The 17,007-nt window shown below is 50.2% G+C and overlaps 1 protein-coding gene across 1 annotated transcript in view; it reads right to left on the bottom strand.

Moving 5' to 3' along the window:
- Nucleotides 1-9,685: 9,685 nt before the first annotated feature.
- Nucleotides 9,686-17,007, bottom strand: part of SYT3 (synaptotagmin 3) — a 13,192-nt gene continuing 5,870 nt past the window's right edge. The window contains exons 3-9 of the mRNA XM_032612728.1: nucleotides 16,230-16,617; nucleotides 15,482-15,700; nucleotides 12,944-13,064; nucleotides 12,511-12,682; nucleotides 12,267-12,399; nucleotides 10,342-10,410; nucleotides 9,686-10,174 (exon numbers count right to left, since the gene is read on the bottom strand). Of these exons, the coding sequence (XP_032468619.1) occupies nucleotides 10,345-10,410; nucleotides 12,267-12,399; nucleotides 12,511-12,682; nucleotides 12,944-13,064; nucleotides 15,482-15,700; nucleotides 16,230-16,617 (1,099 nt within the window). The 3' untranslated portion in view covers nucleotides 9,686-10,174; nucleotides 10,342-10,344. The remainder of the gene's footprint in view (nucleotides 10,175-10,341; nucleotides 10,411-12,266; nucleotides 12,400-12,510; nucleotides 12,683-12,943; nucleotides 13,065-15,481; nucleotides 15,701-16,229; nucleotides 16,618-17,007) is intronic.

Genomic DNA, 17,007 nt, shown 5'->3' with positions numbered 1-17,007 from the left:
TTTTAATATCTGATTTTTTTTTTTTTTTTTTGGCCTAGCGACCCAACTTGCAGAATCTTAATTCCCTGACCAGGGATTGAACCCGGGCCCCTTGCAGCAGAAGCGTGGAGTCCTAACCACTGGACCACCGGGGAATTCCCCGATCTCGTTCTTGAGATTTATTTTTCACTGAGTACAAAATTGGCGGTTATTTTCTACCAGCACATTGATCTCATTCTGCCTTCCATTGTTATTGTTGAGAAGTCAGTTGTTATCTAACTATTGATCTTTTGAAGGACATCTGTTTTCTCTAGCTGCTACTGAGATCTCTTTGCCTTTTGGTATTCTTCAAATATACAATAAGGTTTCTAGGTGTGGATTTCTTTATATTTATCTTGCTTGCGATTCATTGGGCTTCTTGAATCTCTGGGTTACAGTCTCTCGTTTTTAATTTTGGAAAGCTTGAAAAATCTACCATTATTTCTCTAAATATTCCTTTTACCACATTCTTATTCTCCTCTCTTTTGGGGACTCAGACTAAATACAGATAAGACCCTCTCACCCTATTCCCCATGTCTCTCGACTTCTTTTGTATGTTTTCTACCCTGTCTCTTCAAGGTTCATTGTGAATGATTTCTTTGACTTATGTTCCAATTCACTATTTCTCTATTCAACTGTCGATTTTAATTTTAAATCTGTTCCCTTAGTTTGAAGTTTCTACTAGTTTTGTTATTTTTAAAACATCTAGATAAAGTTTAGGGTTTCTTGGTTCATGAAGAAAATGGCAATCTTGTATTTTATCTAAACAAGGCATATTGTTTTTATGTTTGTCTGATAATTCCAATATCACAAGTATTTTGATGGGTCCGTTTCTAGTGTCTCTTATTTCTGCTGGTTCTTTCTCCTGGCACTTCGTCCACTTGGTTATATCTGACTGTGTGCTACTTCCTTTCCTTGAAAATATGTTTACAGGAATGATTTGGGCCTTTAATGAAGGTTCTTTTCACCGGAGAAAACTTTTTGTGTGTGCTATTGTCAAGAACCTAGAAACACTGCCAGTCTGAAATCAAACTAAATTCGCAACCTGAGACCTTTTGAACCATCCAGGTAATGGACTGCAAATTCACCACCGAGGGTCCATGTACTTCCAGCTTCCTTTACCCTGAAGGTATAGCCATTGCTTTCCCAGTTTCATGTGGATTCCCTACCTTGGGTGGGACCTGAGCTTTTTTATTCCCTTCATCTAAGTAAAAGTTCACATTCCCTCAGGGCAGAAGTACTCTGATTATTTCCCTGAGTTCTTGATTTCTCTTCAGTTATGACCTGATGAATCTTGTGAGACCTACAATGCTTTTAAGACTTAAAAAATTCTTTTTTCCTTCCAGCAATTTTAATGTTCCAGTGGGAGGATTGATCTGAATAACCTAGCCTGCTATTATTAACAACTTCAATTACGCTGCCCTCTTAGCTTTGCTTAATTTTTCTTCTTAGTACTTAACACTACTTGACGTTATGTATGTATTTGCCCACCGACTGCGCTGAAATCTCTATGGGTGCATGTCCTTCGTTTTGTCCACTGCTGTTTCCTCAGCACCCAGAATAGTGTCTGGTACATAGTGAGTACTCAATATTTGTTGAATGAATGAAAAAAAGCGATTTTGCAACCTCTTTTGTGCTGTGGCTAAAGTGGGCCAAAGCAAGATGACTGGGGGATTTAGAAACACGGTCACAGATCTAGAATGTGTGTGGAGACCTTTCAAAACACAATCCCAAATCAAGGGCACAACTTACCGAAGTGGCATAAAGAAGTAAGATTGAGCTTCCCTGGTTTGCAGGACTTCCCAGGATCAGGTATTAGCCTGGGTAGTGGGTCTCAGTTGGTATCCATGGGTGGGTCTGTCCCTTTTACTCTCTTGGGAACTTTGTTCACTTCCCCACCCATCTTTGTTTCGTCTGTCAACCTTACCTTTCACCGAGCCTCAGGTGACTCTGACCCTCTCATTTCTTTTCTTTGCTCGTCTTGCTGTTCATCTCTATGACTTGGTCTCTGTCTTTGCATCCCTATCTTTTTTTGTTGTGCCTTGGTCATGTTCTCCTTCTGTCTCTATCCTCCTCTGTAAGATACAATTTCAACATTTCTGACTGCCCGCAACCCTGCTCCCTGGCTTTATCTCCAGGATGTCTGCCAAGCCAACCTCTATGTTGGTCATCAATCTCTCTATCTCTGCCCCACTCCCCTTTCTGTTCTCTATGCCTGTTATGTTTCTACAATCTGTCTTTATCATCTTCATCACTCCCTTCTGTCACCATCCTCTCTGCCTCGACTTCTTCACTTGTCACTGTGTCATTGAATGTGCTCTGTTACTCCACTCCGGTGCTGTCACCACTTTGCTCTCTACTCTGAGTCTGTGCATTCTGTTTCCGTTCCCTCTCAATCTGTCTGTGTCTGGGTCTCCGTCCCACTCTGAATCCTCCATCTGGGTCCCCCACTCTGCTTCTGTGTCCTCTGTTCCTCTATTTCTGTCGTCCCCTCTCTGCCTTTGACCCTCCTATAGCTCTGTCTCTGCCCCCTCTACTTCTGTTCCATCTCTCTCTCTGCCACTTTCCCCTTTCCCACATTCTCTGACCCTTCTGTAGATTGGCCCACTCCTTATCTAATATATATTGTTTTCTCTAACGTTGTTACCTTCCTTTATCTCTGCTGCCTCTGCCTGAAGTTGTTCTTTGTCCCTGTCCTTCTTGCCTTCAACTCTGACACCTTTCCCTCTATTTTTGTCACTTTCCCGCACATTATTTCCATCTCTTATCTCTGTCTTCTCTCTCTTTCTCTGTCACTGTCCTCGATATCTTTTTTTTTTTTTTTTGCGGTACGTGGGCCTCTCACTGTTGTGACCTCTCCCGTTGCAGAGCACAGGCTCAGCGGCCATGGCTCACGGGCCCAGCCGCTCCGCGGCATGTGGGATCTTCCCGGACCGGGGCACGAACCCGTGTCCCCTGCATCGGCAGGCGGACTCGCAACCACTGCGCCACCAGGGAAGCCCTGTCCTCTATATCTTGATCGCCTCTGAGTCTGTCTTCTCTCTCTTTGTGATCGTCACCTTCTCTATATCTGCCACTGCCCCATTTATCTCTTTCCCCTTTTTTCACTGTCCCTTTGGTCTCTGTCCCTTCTGTCACCGTCCTCTTCCTCCCCATGACTCTGTTCTCTCTGTCTGTATTACGGTCCCCTTGGTCTCTCTCCCTTCTTTCTTAGACCCCTTGGTTTCTGTCCAGGACTCTTGGGGTCTTAGTGTCTCAGTCCCCTCAGTCTCTGTTGACCTCTTCTCCGTGTCCATCACTTCTGCAACTTTCACCTCACCCGACTCACTCTCTGCTCTCTCTCTGCTACTCCTCCTTTGCCTCCGATGATCCCCTTCCTCATGGCCGATCCCACTTCTCTCTCTCTGTCCCTGTCCTCACTCCCCTCACCTCGGTCCCCCATGTCTTCAGGCCGTCTGTGACCATGGACTTACTTCCGTCCCCTCCATCTCTACAACAACCGCCCGCTATCGTTCCCAATCACCGTCACTCTCTCTCTCTCTCTCGCCTCTGGGCCCTTCCCCTTGTCGCGTCATTTATCTTCCTCTGTCGCTTCCCGCTTCTCCATCACTGCGATTTTCTATCGTGTCTGAATCGTGTTCTGTTCCTGTAGGTGTGCATATGGGGGGAGGTCTCTGTCCCTTTGGAGTTCTTTCTTCTAGTCAGTCTCTGGCATCTCTGGGGCTCTGTCCCTCAACAAGATTTTATGGGTCCACACCCTCTCTCAGGCCTTTTCTGGGACCAAGGGGGCCCCCCTCGGTCCATCTGTCAGTCAGTCAGCCTAGCCGTCCGCCTTGTGCCTCTCGCCTCACACCTCGCCTCATGCCCTTTCCCGCCTTTTATTGCTCCCTTACGCTTAAAAAAAAAAAATAAAAAGGAAAAAGAAACACGAGCGCATGCGCACCAACCGCTGTACTGGAGAAAGTGTGCGCGACACGCCAGCGGGCTCGCAGGAGCTCACACGAACTCGCCTTCGAGCTCACGCTCTCCAGGCACCGGCTCCGCAACTAGTGACGTCACAGAGGCTTTGCCCCGCCTTATTGGCTGCCTTCAACTAGCAGGCGCTTGCTGGAGTAAGTGGCCAAGAGTTGCCGAGCGCCAGATGGCGCTCAAGCGTTTGAGCTTAGGGACTCTGCAAACTGTTTAGAGACTCGTGTTGTCATGGCAACTCTGCTCTGTCTAATTGGATACCTGCGCTATTTGGTTGGATCGCTAATCTGATTGGGTGTCTTGAGTTAATTCCTGTATCTGATTGGATGCCAGGGACTCTTGATCTTTCCTTCCTCTCAGCATTTCTCTCTTCTGGTAGGGTTTCTGGACATGGAAAGTGACTTGAGTTGCCAGGGAGCGTGAGGGGTGTTGCACCGGGCACTGGAACTTGGCCAAAGTCAGCTGACCAGATTGGCTGTCTCTCAGATACAGCCTCCCTTTTCCCCGCCAGAGGGCGCCACGGTGCGCTGAGCCCTTGGAAGCCTTGGTGACTGGTGACGTCACTGGCGAGCCACTCTTGATTGGCTACATCTTTTCTGCCCTAGCCGTCATAAGAGAGGTCTAGAGGACGCAGGAAGAAAGAAACTGTGTGCCCAGGAATAAGGAGTGATCTTGGTCTCAAATACTTCAATATGCAAAGGGCATTCGCCTTTATTATCTTTTCCAATCTCCATAATCATCCCCAGACGTGCATACTATCGTTAGAGTGGACACCTACTGCAACTATGGACCCATATAACGGACACCTGTGGTTTTTGCCTGATGGGCATGTTATCGTTTAAAAAGAAATTAATAGGCTTTTTTTTTTTTTTTCTCTTTGCGGTACGAGGGTCTCTCAGTGTTGTGGTCTCTCCCGTTGCGCAGCACAGGCTCTGGACGCACAGGCCCAGCCGCTCCACGACATGTGGGATCTTTCCGAACCGAGGCACGAACCCGTGTCTCCTGCATCAGCAGGTGGACTCTCAACCACTGCGCCACCAGAGAAGCCTTTAATAAGCTTTTAAAAAAAGCAGTTTTAGGTTTACAGAAAAGAATTGAGCGAAAAGTACAGAAAGTTCCCGTATACCCTAAGGGGAACACCGTACCCTAATTCTCTGCACCCTAATATGCCCTCTCCTAATTCCCTTTATTATTAACATCCTGCGTTAGTGTGGTACATTTGTTACAATTGTAGGAAAACACTGTATGATTCCAATTACGTGCGGTACCTAGAATGGCGGTTGCCAGGGGCTGAGGTGGGGGGGGGTGAGGAGTTGTTTACTGAGAATAAAGTTTCCGTTTTTTTCAAGATGAAGAGTTCTGGATATTGGTTGCACAACAATGTGAATGTACTTAACACTAAGGCTCTGAACCTTCAAAAGGGTTAAGATAGTAAATTTTATGCTATGTGTGTTTTTTTTTTTTTTTTTTGGCTGTGTTGGGTCTTCGTTGCTGCACACAGGCTTCCTCTAGTTCCTTCGAGCGGGGGCTGCTCTTTGTTCCGGGGTGCAGGCTTCTCACTGTGGTGGCTTCTCTTGTTGCGGAGCACGGGCTCTAGGCCCGCAGGCTTCAGTAGTTATGGCTCGGGGGCTCAGCAGTTGTGGCTCACGGGCTCTAGAGCGCAGGCTCAATAGTTGTGGCGCATGGGCTTAGTTGCTCCGCGGCATGTGGGATCTTCCCGGACCAGGGCTCGAACCCATGTCCCCTGCATTGGCAGGCGGATTCTTCGCCACTGTGCCACCAGGGAAGCCCCTGTTATGTGTATTTTGCCATAATTTAAAACAATGCACCGATTTTAAGTGTACTCTTCTATGAGTTTTGACAAGTATATACAGTGTATGGCCACCTCCACAATCAAGATATAGAACAGTTCCATCATTCCAAAAGGTTCCTCCTTACCTGTATATAATCAATCCCCCATCCCCACTGCTTGGCTCCAGGCAACCCTAATCTGACTTCTGTCCTTAGAGATCAGTATTCCCTTCTTACAATTTCATAGACATGGAATCATACAGCTTGTACTCTTTTCTGTCTGGCTTCTTTCACAAGACACGCTGTTTCTGATGTCACACATATCAGTCGGTAGTTCTTTTGACTGCTGACTAGTATTCCATTCTATGGACATACAATTTGTTTACCCATTCCTGGTGATGAAAATTTCCATCGTTTCCAGTTTTCCACATTGGGGTTATTGTGAATAAGGTGGCTGTGAATATTTGTGTGGACATATGCTTTTACTTCTCATGGGTAAATATTACTTCGGAGTGGGATTGCTGAGTCCCATGTTTAACTTTATGAAAAACCGATAAACTGTTTTCCGAGGCGATTGCAAGAGGTTTAAGAGATATGTCATTGTCCTAACTCCCCAGAACCTGCAAACGGGATCGTATTTGGAAAAGGGCTCTTTGCAGATGTAATTGAGTTAAGGGTTTCCAGATGAGATCATCCTGGACTCAGAGTGTTCCCTAAATCCAACGACAGGTATCTTTATAAGAGAAAGGCAGAAAAACAAACCCCCCCCACGAACCCCATGTAGGGTTGATTGTAACCAACTTATGCCTATTCAAAGCAAATTATTTAAAATTTAAAAAAATTTTTAAAAAATTGTCCCGCTTACACGTCCTTACCCAGAAACATCTTTCTCTTTTCTGGAATAGCTGATACTTATATTTTAGGTCAGTCAATATTAAAGTGATTATGAAGATTCCTAATGCACAAATATATTCTAATAATATGTAATAATTACTGGTAGTTATAGTCACCATTATCCATATCATTAGCTAACATTTGAGTCAGTTACTATATACCAAATACCACGCTAAGTGTCTCACGTGTATTATTTCACTTAATCTTCACAGCATTCTTGTGAAGTAGGCATTATCATTTCTCTACCCTACAGTTAAAGAACTTGAGGCACAGAGAGGTTATATACTTTGGCCAAAGTCACAGAGCTAATACATGGGGAGGAGAATTTGAGCCTAAGCTCTAATTCAGAGCTCACTTGTAGGGACTTCCCTGGCGGTCCAGTGGTTAGAACTCCACGTTTCCACTGCAGGGGGCACAGGTGCGATCCCTGGTGGGAGAACTAAGATCCTGCAAGCCGCGTGGTGTGGCCAGAAAAAACAAAACACAAAAACGACAACAAAGCTCACTTGTGTACCGGATCAACTTGCTGAATGTAGTGGCATCATCAAAGTTGGCAAAAAGAATAAACGAGCAGCATGCCCAATAGAGTATGACATTAATTTAGAGGGTAAGTTTGGCATGATAGACTGTCTTCCTGAGGGTATTTTCAAGATATTTATTAGGTTAAAATCAACTTGCAATCCTTGTGGATGCTAATAGGCTGCCTTGTTTGCCTTTAAGCTGAACTTGACAAGTCGTATTGTACCTTTCTAACCTCGACATTTATTAGAGTTTTGAAAAGTGCTCATTCCTCAAGAAAAGAGAGTACCTGTACTCTTAGAGTGCAAAAAAAAAAAAAAAAAAAAAATCGAAAAAAAAGAATCAGCGTTCTATGTGCTTTTAAATAGAGGGAAAGGGAGAGGGAGATTCGAGATGCAGAGGTACAGGGAACAAGGCGGTGTGAAGACAGAAGCAGAGATTGCAGCGATGCATCTACCAGCCAAGGAGCGCCAAGGATTTCAGGTAGCTACCAGGAGCTAGGTGAGAGGCATGGTACGAATTCTCTCCTAGAGCCTCAGCAGGAACCAACCCTGTTGACACCTTGACTTCAGACTTCTGGTCTCTAGAACTATTAGGGAATACATTCCTGCTGTTCTCAGCCAGCCACTTTGTGGTAATTTGTTATGGCAGCCCTAGCAAATGAATACAGCGGCTGTACTATTTTTTCATGGTAGAAGTTTTTGAAATGCTGTATATGGTCAAGTGGGTGTGAATTCATGTCAACTAGTCATGTAGTGGACATTCACTACTTTGAAGGACGGTCCCCTGACTACTGCCATGTGCTTTTTTAAAAATTATTTATTCATTTATTTGGCTGCGTTGGGTCTTAGTTGCGGCATGAGGGATCTTTCACTGTGGTGTGCCGGCTCTTCACTGCGGCGTGCGGGCCTCTCTGTAGTTGTGGCGCGCGGGCTCCAGCGTGTGTGAGCTCAGTAGTTGTGGCATGCACTGCCATGTGATTTTGTTGGGACTGTCAATCAGGGAACCCCACCTCCATGTTCTCTACTAACAAACTGTTATGACTTCAGGAGATGAATTCACAGCTAGGGAAGAAGGGATGAGCTCCTGACAGGGTCTGAGACGAGCTAGGTGAGATGGGCAGTGGAGGAAGAATCAGCCATGGCAGGGGCAAGGCTCAAGAGCAAGCTTGCCAACTGGACACGTGCTTAGCTTGAGGTGATGGTCCAAGGCCTGAGCAGGACCAATCAGAATCCTTTTCCTGAATGATATGGAAGCAGGGAGAGAAAGAGAAAGAGAGAGAGAGAGAGAGAGAGAGAGAGAGAGAGAGAGAGACTATCCTAATTTTGTTTCCAATTTTTTGCAGCCGCAGCAGGTCCTGTTAATTTCCTACCCAACAATCATTCCCCTTTCTGTGCTTCCTTGCTGGCAAGGGCCACATCCCACGATATAGACTAGAAATGACAGATGCTCACTTTCCAGATTGCTTTGCAACCCAGGCTGGCCACAGAACCCACTCTGGCAAATGAGAAGGAGAACTCTTCCGGGGAGAAAAAAAAGCAAACACATAAGGGGAGGCCCCTGTCCACATTTTCTGCTTTAGATGTCACCGTCTGAGAACACAACATGTGGTACCGTTGCAGACAGTTTGTACCCATGAGGGGAAAGCAAAACAATTCTCACAGACGCCAACCCAGTGCCTGACACTGAGCAGCTGAACTAACCCTGGGACTTTGTATCTTTAAAACGTTTGTTAGATGAACAAAAGAAATCTCTACCATTTCAGCTCTCTCTGTTTTCTGCAGCTGAAGGCATGATGGCAGACGCAGCTTTATAAGCCGCAGTTCCAAGTGGCCATTTATTACCACCACAAAGACCTGCCTGAGAATGAAGTCAATAAAGGACAAAGCAGAATCACTCGAACACCTGGATCCAACCATGCCTGAAGTCCTTCTGTGCGCTCAGACTTCCCCGGATGTCTTTCCATGCTGCTTGTGGCTTACAGTAGTGTGGGTTGCCTTTTAAAATATTAATTAATTATTAATTTTTGGCTGCATTGGGTCTTCGTTGCTGTGCGTGGGCTTTCTCTAGCTGCGGCAAGTGGGGGCTACTCTCTGTTGCGGTGTGCGGGCTTCTCATTGCAGTGGCTTCTCCTGTTGCAGAGCACAGGCTCTAGGCGCGCGGGCTCAGTAGTTGTGGCTCACCGGCTTAGCTGCTGTGCAGCATGTGGGATCTTCCCGGATCAGAGCTCTAACCCGCGTCCCCTGCGTTGGCAGGTGGATTCTTAACCACTGCGCCACCAGAGAAGCCCCTGGGTTGCATTTTGTGTCCTATAATCACAGTGGTCCTGGCCAATGTGAAATTTAGAAAGGCTCAGATAAATCAATTAAGTTGCCAAAGGTCACCCAGGCAGTGAATGAAACATTTGTCTGAATGCAGAGCCAGGAGGTTCCAACCCAGCTTCCCAGTCCCAGAAAGGACAGGAGCCCTAGATAGAGTGAGACCCACGGTATGTGTTTATTCTGGCATTGATAGCAGCAGCAGTGGGGGCATTGGCCAGACGGGGGATGTGGTGAACAGAAAGGTTAGACACAGCTGTGTGTGTGTCTAGGGGAACACGAAGGATTGGTCTGTTGACATTCACGGTGAGAACAAGGGTTAGGACGCCAAGTCTTGTACAAACAGCAAAGAGACACAGAGACAGACAGAGGTTTGGGGAGGGGGAGGGGTCCCCCAGACATGCACGGCCCCTCGCCTGGATGGGGAGCCCCGGGGAAGGGAGGACAGACACAGTGGAGACTGGATGCCCCCTACCCTGAAACAGGGAGCTGGGCCCGCCTGCCTTCCATCCCCACGCCTCCAGGGGTAGAAGGATGGGCAGGCCCAGCACTGCCCCGCACCACGTGGCTCGGACGTTATGGCTTCGAGGAGGTGAATTCACAGTCCGGGCAGGAAGGGATGGGGTCCTGAGGGGGCCTGGTCCGATCCTGAGCTTAGGCCAGACCTGCAGGAATGGGCAGGGAGGAAATATCAGTGATGGCAGAGAGCAGTAGGCCCATGACCTGCTGTAGTTCCGTCACCACCCCGGGGACCCAGGAATCCCGGTCCTATGTCTCTGCATCCTCAGACCCAGGAGTCCAGCCCCTCCCACCCCCGGTCTGGGCTCCTTACCCCTCACTCTGAGTTCTCTTTCTCTGACAGTCCTTTGCTGTCTTTTGTGAAGCTGGTCAAAGTCTTTTCCTGAAAGGGGAAATCCAGAAGGCTCAGGAGTAAGGGACAGAGACAAAACAGTTGCTAATAATCAATCTAACTAGATATCAAACCTGTTTTCTTTTTTTTTTTTTTTGGTTGTGACTTGCGGCTTGTGGGATCTTACTTCCCCAACCATGGATTGAACCCTCGCCCTCGGTAGTGAAAGCGCAAGTCCTAACCGCTGGACTGCCAGGGAATTCCCTGTTTTCATCACTTACAGATCTCTTTTTTGCCTGGCTCTGAAGTGATGGGACAAGTGGTACAACAGTCCCATTCTACAGATGCAGAAACTGAGACACAAAGAAGCAGTCAGTGGAAATGTGAGGAGAGATGAGGATACTGGGGTGATGGAGAAGACCCTGCAGGGCCTCTGAGGAGCTGAGACCCAGTCCTGGGGGTGCCGTGGAGCCATGGGAGGGCTAAGCAGAGAAGGGGCAGGGTCAGCTCTGGGAGTAGAAAGATGCTCTGGGGCATCAGCCAGTGTTCTACTGGCTGAAAGTCAAGGTCAGGGCCAGACTCTGCTGGGGTTCAGCTCCTCTCTGCTTCCAGAGAAGTTTGTGAATAAATGAGTGAGTGAATTAGAAGAGTGAGTGATGGAAGGATGGAGAAGCTGCCATCTGTTTATCCAAGTACAATCACAGTCTTTTCAAAACTCACATCTGAGTTCTGTGCTCAGCCCTTTAAGTCTCCCCGCACACCCAACCAGGAAAAAAGTCCAAAGCAGGGCCAGACTAGTCAATTCCAAGTGACGAACTGACTCCTAGAGTAAAATTTAAGCTGCATCCAAACTCAGCAATCAAGATAAATGCTATTAAAAAAAAAAAAAAAAAGATAAATGCTATTGTAATGCAATTAAAAAAAAATCAAAATGAATGCAAAAAAAATCCATGATGAGCAAAATACAAATTTTAAATAAAAGCCAGTCCTGTGCCATTTTAAATAAATTTAAATGAAACTTGTTTTATTTAAAATTAAAATGTATTTAAATTGTAAATAAGGGCCAGTTCCTGACCAAGTAATGACCTTAAATTTTTAATTTAAAAATTGTCAGGCTGGTTCTTGCGTGACCCACAAGGCCTCTTGGGATCTGCTCGTACCCCTTCTTTGTCTGCTCCAGGCTCACCGCTGACATCAGCCTCCTCGATGATTCCAAGGAACAGGAACGGGCAGCCTTGCCCTCTCCCTACAATCTTCTTCACCTGAGCCCATTCCTTTTCAACCTCCAGGCCTCTGCTCAAATGTCACCTCCTCCAAGAAGCCCTCCATGACCCCCTAATCTAAAGGGCATCCTCCATCCCCCATCCAGATTCCCTCTACCTCCCAGATTCCAAAACGTTTTGGACCACAACTGACAGGGAGAAAAATAAATTAACGCTATGATCCTCGGTTTGCTGCCCTGTGAAAATGTCTGTTCTGTTCTATTTCAACTTTATTTTCTTATTCATTTCAATTTTCACAGCCTGCTTTAAATAACAAATAAAGAAAACCCCGCTCTATTTTATCACCTAGTGTTTTCCTTTTGTTTGGGACTTAGCACCATGGGTAATAATAATAATAGTAGCTGACTATTTACTGAGCCCTTACTAAGAGGCAGACACTTAGTCCTGCATTAACTCACTGAATCTTCACATCTATCCTAACAATAGGTGTTATTAACGGTCCCATTTCCCAACAGAGGAAATTGAGACACAGAGAGTTCAAGTAACTTGCTCTAAATCACACAGCTAGAGATGGTAGAGCGGGGGTTCGAACCTACGCTGACTCCACAGCCCACAGAAACGTGACGCGTTGCGTGAGTGAAGGGGCAAACGCGGTGGGAGGGACGTCGGGTGGCGCCCACGCACCTCCACCAGCTGGTGCCAGTGCTCCACGGGCTTGCGCGGGTTGGCCAGCATCTCGGCCCAGTGCTCGCGGCCGTGGGGGTCGGCGGCGTCGGGACCCACGCGGCACACGCCGATCACCTCGTTGTGTCCGATGCTGGGGGTCAGGGGTGGGGGGTCGGTGAGCACCTGAGAGGGAGGGAGGCAGGCCCGGCCACGCCCCCGGCCCCGCCCCCCGCCCTCCCCCCCCCCCCCCCCGCGCCCTCACCAATCATAGTCCACCACCGCGATGCTAAGCCCCACGTTCTCCACGCTCTCGGGGGCCACGTCGAAGACCAGCGCCTCGTTGTACGTGGGGTTCAGCGTGTTCTTCTTGATCGAGGTTTTCCGCTTCTTCAAACGCCGCCCCTCGCTGATCAGAGAGGCCTTCACGTAGGGGTCTGGGGGCGGTTGTAGAGAGCACTGAACCTCGACTTCCTCAGACCCGACTGTGGACCCCAGACCCCTCTTCTCCCAGACCCAAGGTTCTGGATCCGCAGCCTTTTTCCTCCCAGCCCTTCCTCCCTCAGACCCAGGGGCCCAGGCCCCCAGCCCCTCCTCCTTCAGACCCAGGATCCAGACCCCCCAGCCCTTCCCCCCTCAGACCCAGGAGTCCCAGCCCCTCCCCCACCTTCAGATGCCAGCGCCTTCCCGGAACCCACCTGAGAAGCCGGTGAGGTCCATTGCTTTGAGGTTAGAGGCTTTGATGATTGTCACGGTGAGGCGCCCGGCGGTGGGGAGGTAGCAGAGTGAGAAATTGAGCTCCCCAAGATCTGCCTTTTCCTGCAGTTGGGGAAAGAGGGTCAGCGATGCCTTGCCTCAGCCTCCCACTGTCTCTCCCTGACTTTCTCTCCCATCCCCAGACTCCAGCTGTCCTCTCACGTCTCCAGGGCTCAGGTTTCTGATCCACTTAACAATCTGACTTCGGGCCAAACCTGGTAACTCCTCGGCCACAGCTGCCTGCCACCGTCAAATCCTATTTGTTCTGCAGGGAAGACTGGAAGAGGCATGGGTGGGGAGAGAGAGCGGGAGAGAGCAGGAGAGGGACAGAAAGAGGGAGAGAGAGAGAGAAGAACACGGTGAGAAATAGACTGAGACAGAGACGCAAACTCTGAGAGATACAGTCAGAAAGACAGACCCACAGAGTTCTAAAGTCAGAAAGACCCAGAGGAGAGAGGGGTGGTAGAGACCCAGACAGGGGAGCACAGAGGGGGTGGGTAGGAGGAAGAGGGGCATAGACTCAGAGGGAGCACCGAGGCCTGGGAGGCGACAGAGTCCCCAAGGGGCAGGACTAGAGATCCAGAGACGGGGACAGAGACTTGGTGGGGGGTATGGAGACCCAGAGAGAGTGACAGAGACCCAGAATGAGAGGGGAGGGGAAAAGACCCAGAGAGAGAGAGAGAAACAGAGGCAGAGACCTACATTGAGAAAGTGACAGAGATCCAGAGAGAGTGGGGCAGAGAAAAGACACAGAAAGGTCAGTCTTAAGGCAGGAGACAGCCAAGAACCAGACAGAGGTTACAAGGAAGGCAGACCCTTCGCTGTGACACACACAGATGGACCTGGAACAGTGGCCAGAGCTAGGGGACCTATGACCTGCCTGTCCCATCCTTCAGCCTCATCTCGGCCCCTCACCTCCCAACCACACTGTTAGGAGCCCAGGTCCCTAGACTCCCCACTCAGTCTCCTGAGGCTTTGCCCAGGCTGTTCCCTTGGCTTAAATACCCTTCCTCCCCATCTCCTCTCAGCCAACAAGCCTCGGCTTAGCTGTCACCTCTTCCCACAAGCTCCCAGATTCCCTGCAGCCCTGAGCAGATGCTCCCACTGTGTCCCCGTAATGCTGGCTCCCTGACAGCAAACTGTGTGACAACTTAGACCCACAGCTCCCGAGGTCTTGATCCTGAAAAAAACAGTTGTTGAAGGAATGCATGAATAAATGAAAGAATGAGCGATACCTGGAGCTATCAGGAGGCGGAGGGAAAAGGAGAGGTGACAAAAGGAGACAAAGATGGATGCAGGAGAGTGCCTTCGGGTGGGGCTGCCTCAGGGAATGACAGGGAGCGGGGCTAGGTGGGTCCTGGGGATCAGGACCCTACAACTAGGTACGTGGCTCTCACAGGCTGGGCTTGGGGGACTGAGCAAGCAGGCTCTGGAGAGTCCAGCGAAGGGTACTTTAGGAAGAGCCATGGGCACCTGGTTCAACCGTGTCATTGTACATATGGGGAAACTGAGGCTCAGAGAAGGGAAGGACCTTGAGTAGGGCCATCAGGTGGGCAAAACCAGCCCTCTCGTGATATGAGGACAGGGCTCACCCAGCCCTGACACACACAGCTACCCCAGATTGGCAGAGAGCTGGAATGTTGGGAAAACCACAGATTGGAACTGAGAGGGCTGAGGAGTTGGGAGGGTGTGAAGTTTGGGGCGTGGAAGGGGTCAGGACACCCAACGAAAATCTAGGGGCTGGGTCTGGGGAAGGATTGGATATACAGGAGAATGAGGTGGTAAGAAATGAGGAAGGGGCCCATGGGGGGTGTTGGGGGAATTGGGGAGATGTCAGGATACTGGGGATCCCAGTATGTCCGAGGCTTGGGGCATCAGGCTATCAGGATTCTAGCGGAGACCATGAAGAGACAGAGGATTAGATTATATTCGAGAATCTGAAAGTCAGGGGTTTGAAACAAAATGTTCAGAGTTCAGAGGGGTTGGGGGAGTTCAGGAAGTCTGGGAATTGGAAAATTGGGAGGTTGTGAGGGGAAGGAAGTTGGGAAAACAAAAGCCAAGAACTTTGGGCTTGGGAAGTTGGAGGGTCAGGAATCTAGGGCCAGCGGGCAGAAGTCAGGGGGTCATGGCATGGAAGTTTGACAAAGCTGGCCGGTGGGTATATGGGCGTCTATTATAGTTTTCTCAATGGTTACCATCAGATGTCAACGGGGTGGGGGGGGGGTGAGGTGCTGGTGTCAGAAGTTGGGAAACCTGGGGCCCAGTTATGATATTAATAGTTGACAAAGTGCGGATGGGGAATGGGGGTCCATTATATCGGTCTCTATTCTTGCTTGTACGTTTGCAATATCTTACAACAAAATAAAGCTAAACAGAAAACTCCAGGATCAAGGAGTTACAAGGTTATGAAGTGGGGGGCAAGGAGACGGCAAACTGAGGGGTCCCAAGTCCCCGGGATGGGGGATGCAGCAGCCACTGACCGAGCCGCCCTCCACGACGTCCCTCCACAGCGGGCGGCCAGGGGGCCGCTCAGCCAGCTCGAGGAGGTTGTCCAGAACCACCTGGCCGATGAGGTCGTGCCGGGAGAAGCGGTCAAAGTCATAGACGCTGAAGTGCAGTTTGCGCTGGGCCAGCTCAGCCAGGGGCACGGAGAACTGAAATGTCTCATTGAACACGGGGTTCAGGGTCTTCCTGTGTACCTAGAGGGGGTGGGCGACGAAGGGAGACAGACACTATGCCCACCAGCCCCTCCTGCCCGGGACCCAGATGTCTGGACCCCTACCCCCTCCTTCCTCAGACCCAGGAATCTGGAACCCCAGCCCCTCCCCCCTCAGACCCAGGATCCAGGCCCCCAGCCCCTCCTCCCTCAGACCCAGGAGTCCAGGCCCCCGGCCCCTCCTCCCTCAGACCCAGGGGTCCAGGCCCCCAGCCCCTCCTCCCTGGGACCCGGATGTCCAGCCCCCAACCCCTCCTCCCTCAAACCCAGAGTCCAGGCCCCCAGCCCCTTCTCCCTCAGACCCAGGAGTCCCCGCCCCTAATCCCTCTTCCCTCAGACCCAGGGGTCCCCGCCCCCAACCCCTCCTCCCTCAAACCCAGAGTCCAGGCCCCCAGCCTCTCCTCCCTCAGACCCAGGAGTCCCCGCCCCTAATCCCTCCTCCCTCAGACCCAGAGTCCAGGCCCCCAGCCCCTCCTCCCTGGGACCCGGATGTCCAGCCCACCACTCCGGACCTTGGTCTGAAACTTTTTCTTGCGGTCAGGCAGCAGGTAGATCTTGACGTAGGGGTCTGAGAAGCCATTGGAGTCCTTGGCCGGGAGGTCCAAGGCCTGCAGGATACGCACCACCAGCTGGTCGGAGCCGTAGAGGTACCTCAGGGCGAAGCTGATGCGGCCGCAGGGCGCCCCCGCGCCGGCCTCTCCGGAACCTGGGGCCCCGCCGCCCCGCCGGCCGCCGGGTCCAGTGCCCTGGTACAACTCCGGCTTGATCTGTCCGATGAGCTTGGCTTTTTCCTCACCGCCTGGTAAGGGTAAGGGTAGGGCGGGCGGCCGCTCCTCACTGCCCGCATCCGGCTGGGAGCTCAGGGTCTGTTGGGTGAGGGGCCGCGGCAGGGCCGGGTACCTGCGGGGTGGGGAAGACAAGGTGGAGTCAGTGGCTCCGATCTTTGCTGCATCTGAAGACCTGGGAGGCTCCTCCCTGCCTCTTCCCCAAACCCCATTGCCAGGCGTCCACAGATCCCCACCTTTGCCCACTGTGACCTTGAGTGAGGCACTTGAATTCTCTGAGCCACGGTTTCCCCATCTGTGTGAGGAGGGTGACCTATCCCCTTTTCTAAGCTAGCTCCACCCCAGACCTGGGCTTGCACCAGCCTCTAGAAGCCTCCTTCTGACCTCAGGGGGTGACCCAGAATAGCTTCTCTATGGACCCCTGGGGCCTCACACAGCCCAGACCCCCTGGTTCTGCACCTGCCCTTCTCCAAGTCTCCCTAACCCGTCCTAAGTCCCAGGCTCC

The sequence above is a fragment of the Phocoena sinus genome, chromosome 19, assembly GCF_008692025.1.
Source record: "Phocoena sinus isolate mPhoSin1 chromosome 19, mPhoSin1.pri, whole genome shotgun sequence".
NCBI classification, from domain to species: domain Eukaryota; kingdom Metazoa; phylum Chordata; class Mammalia; order Artiodactyla; family Phocoenidae; genus Phocoena; species Phocoena sinus.
This window is presented reverse-complemented; position numbering and strand designations above follow the sequence as displayed.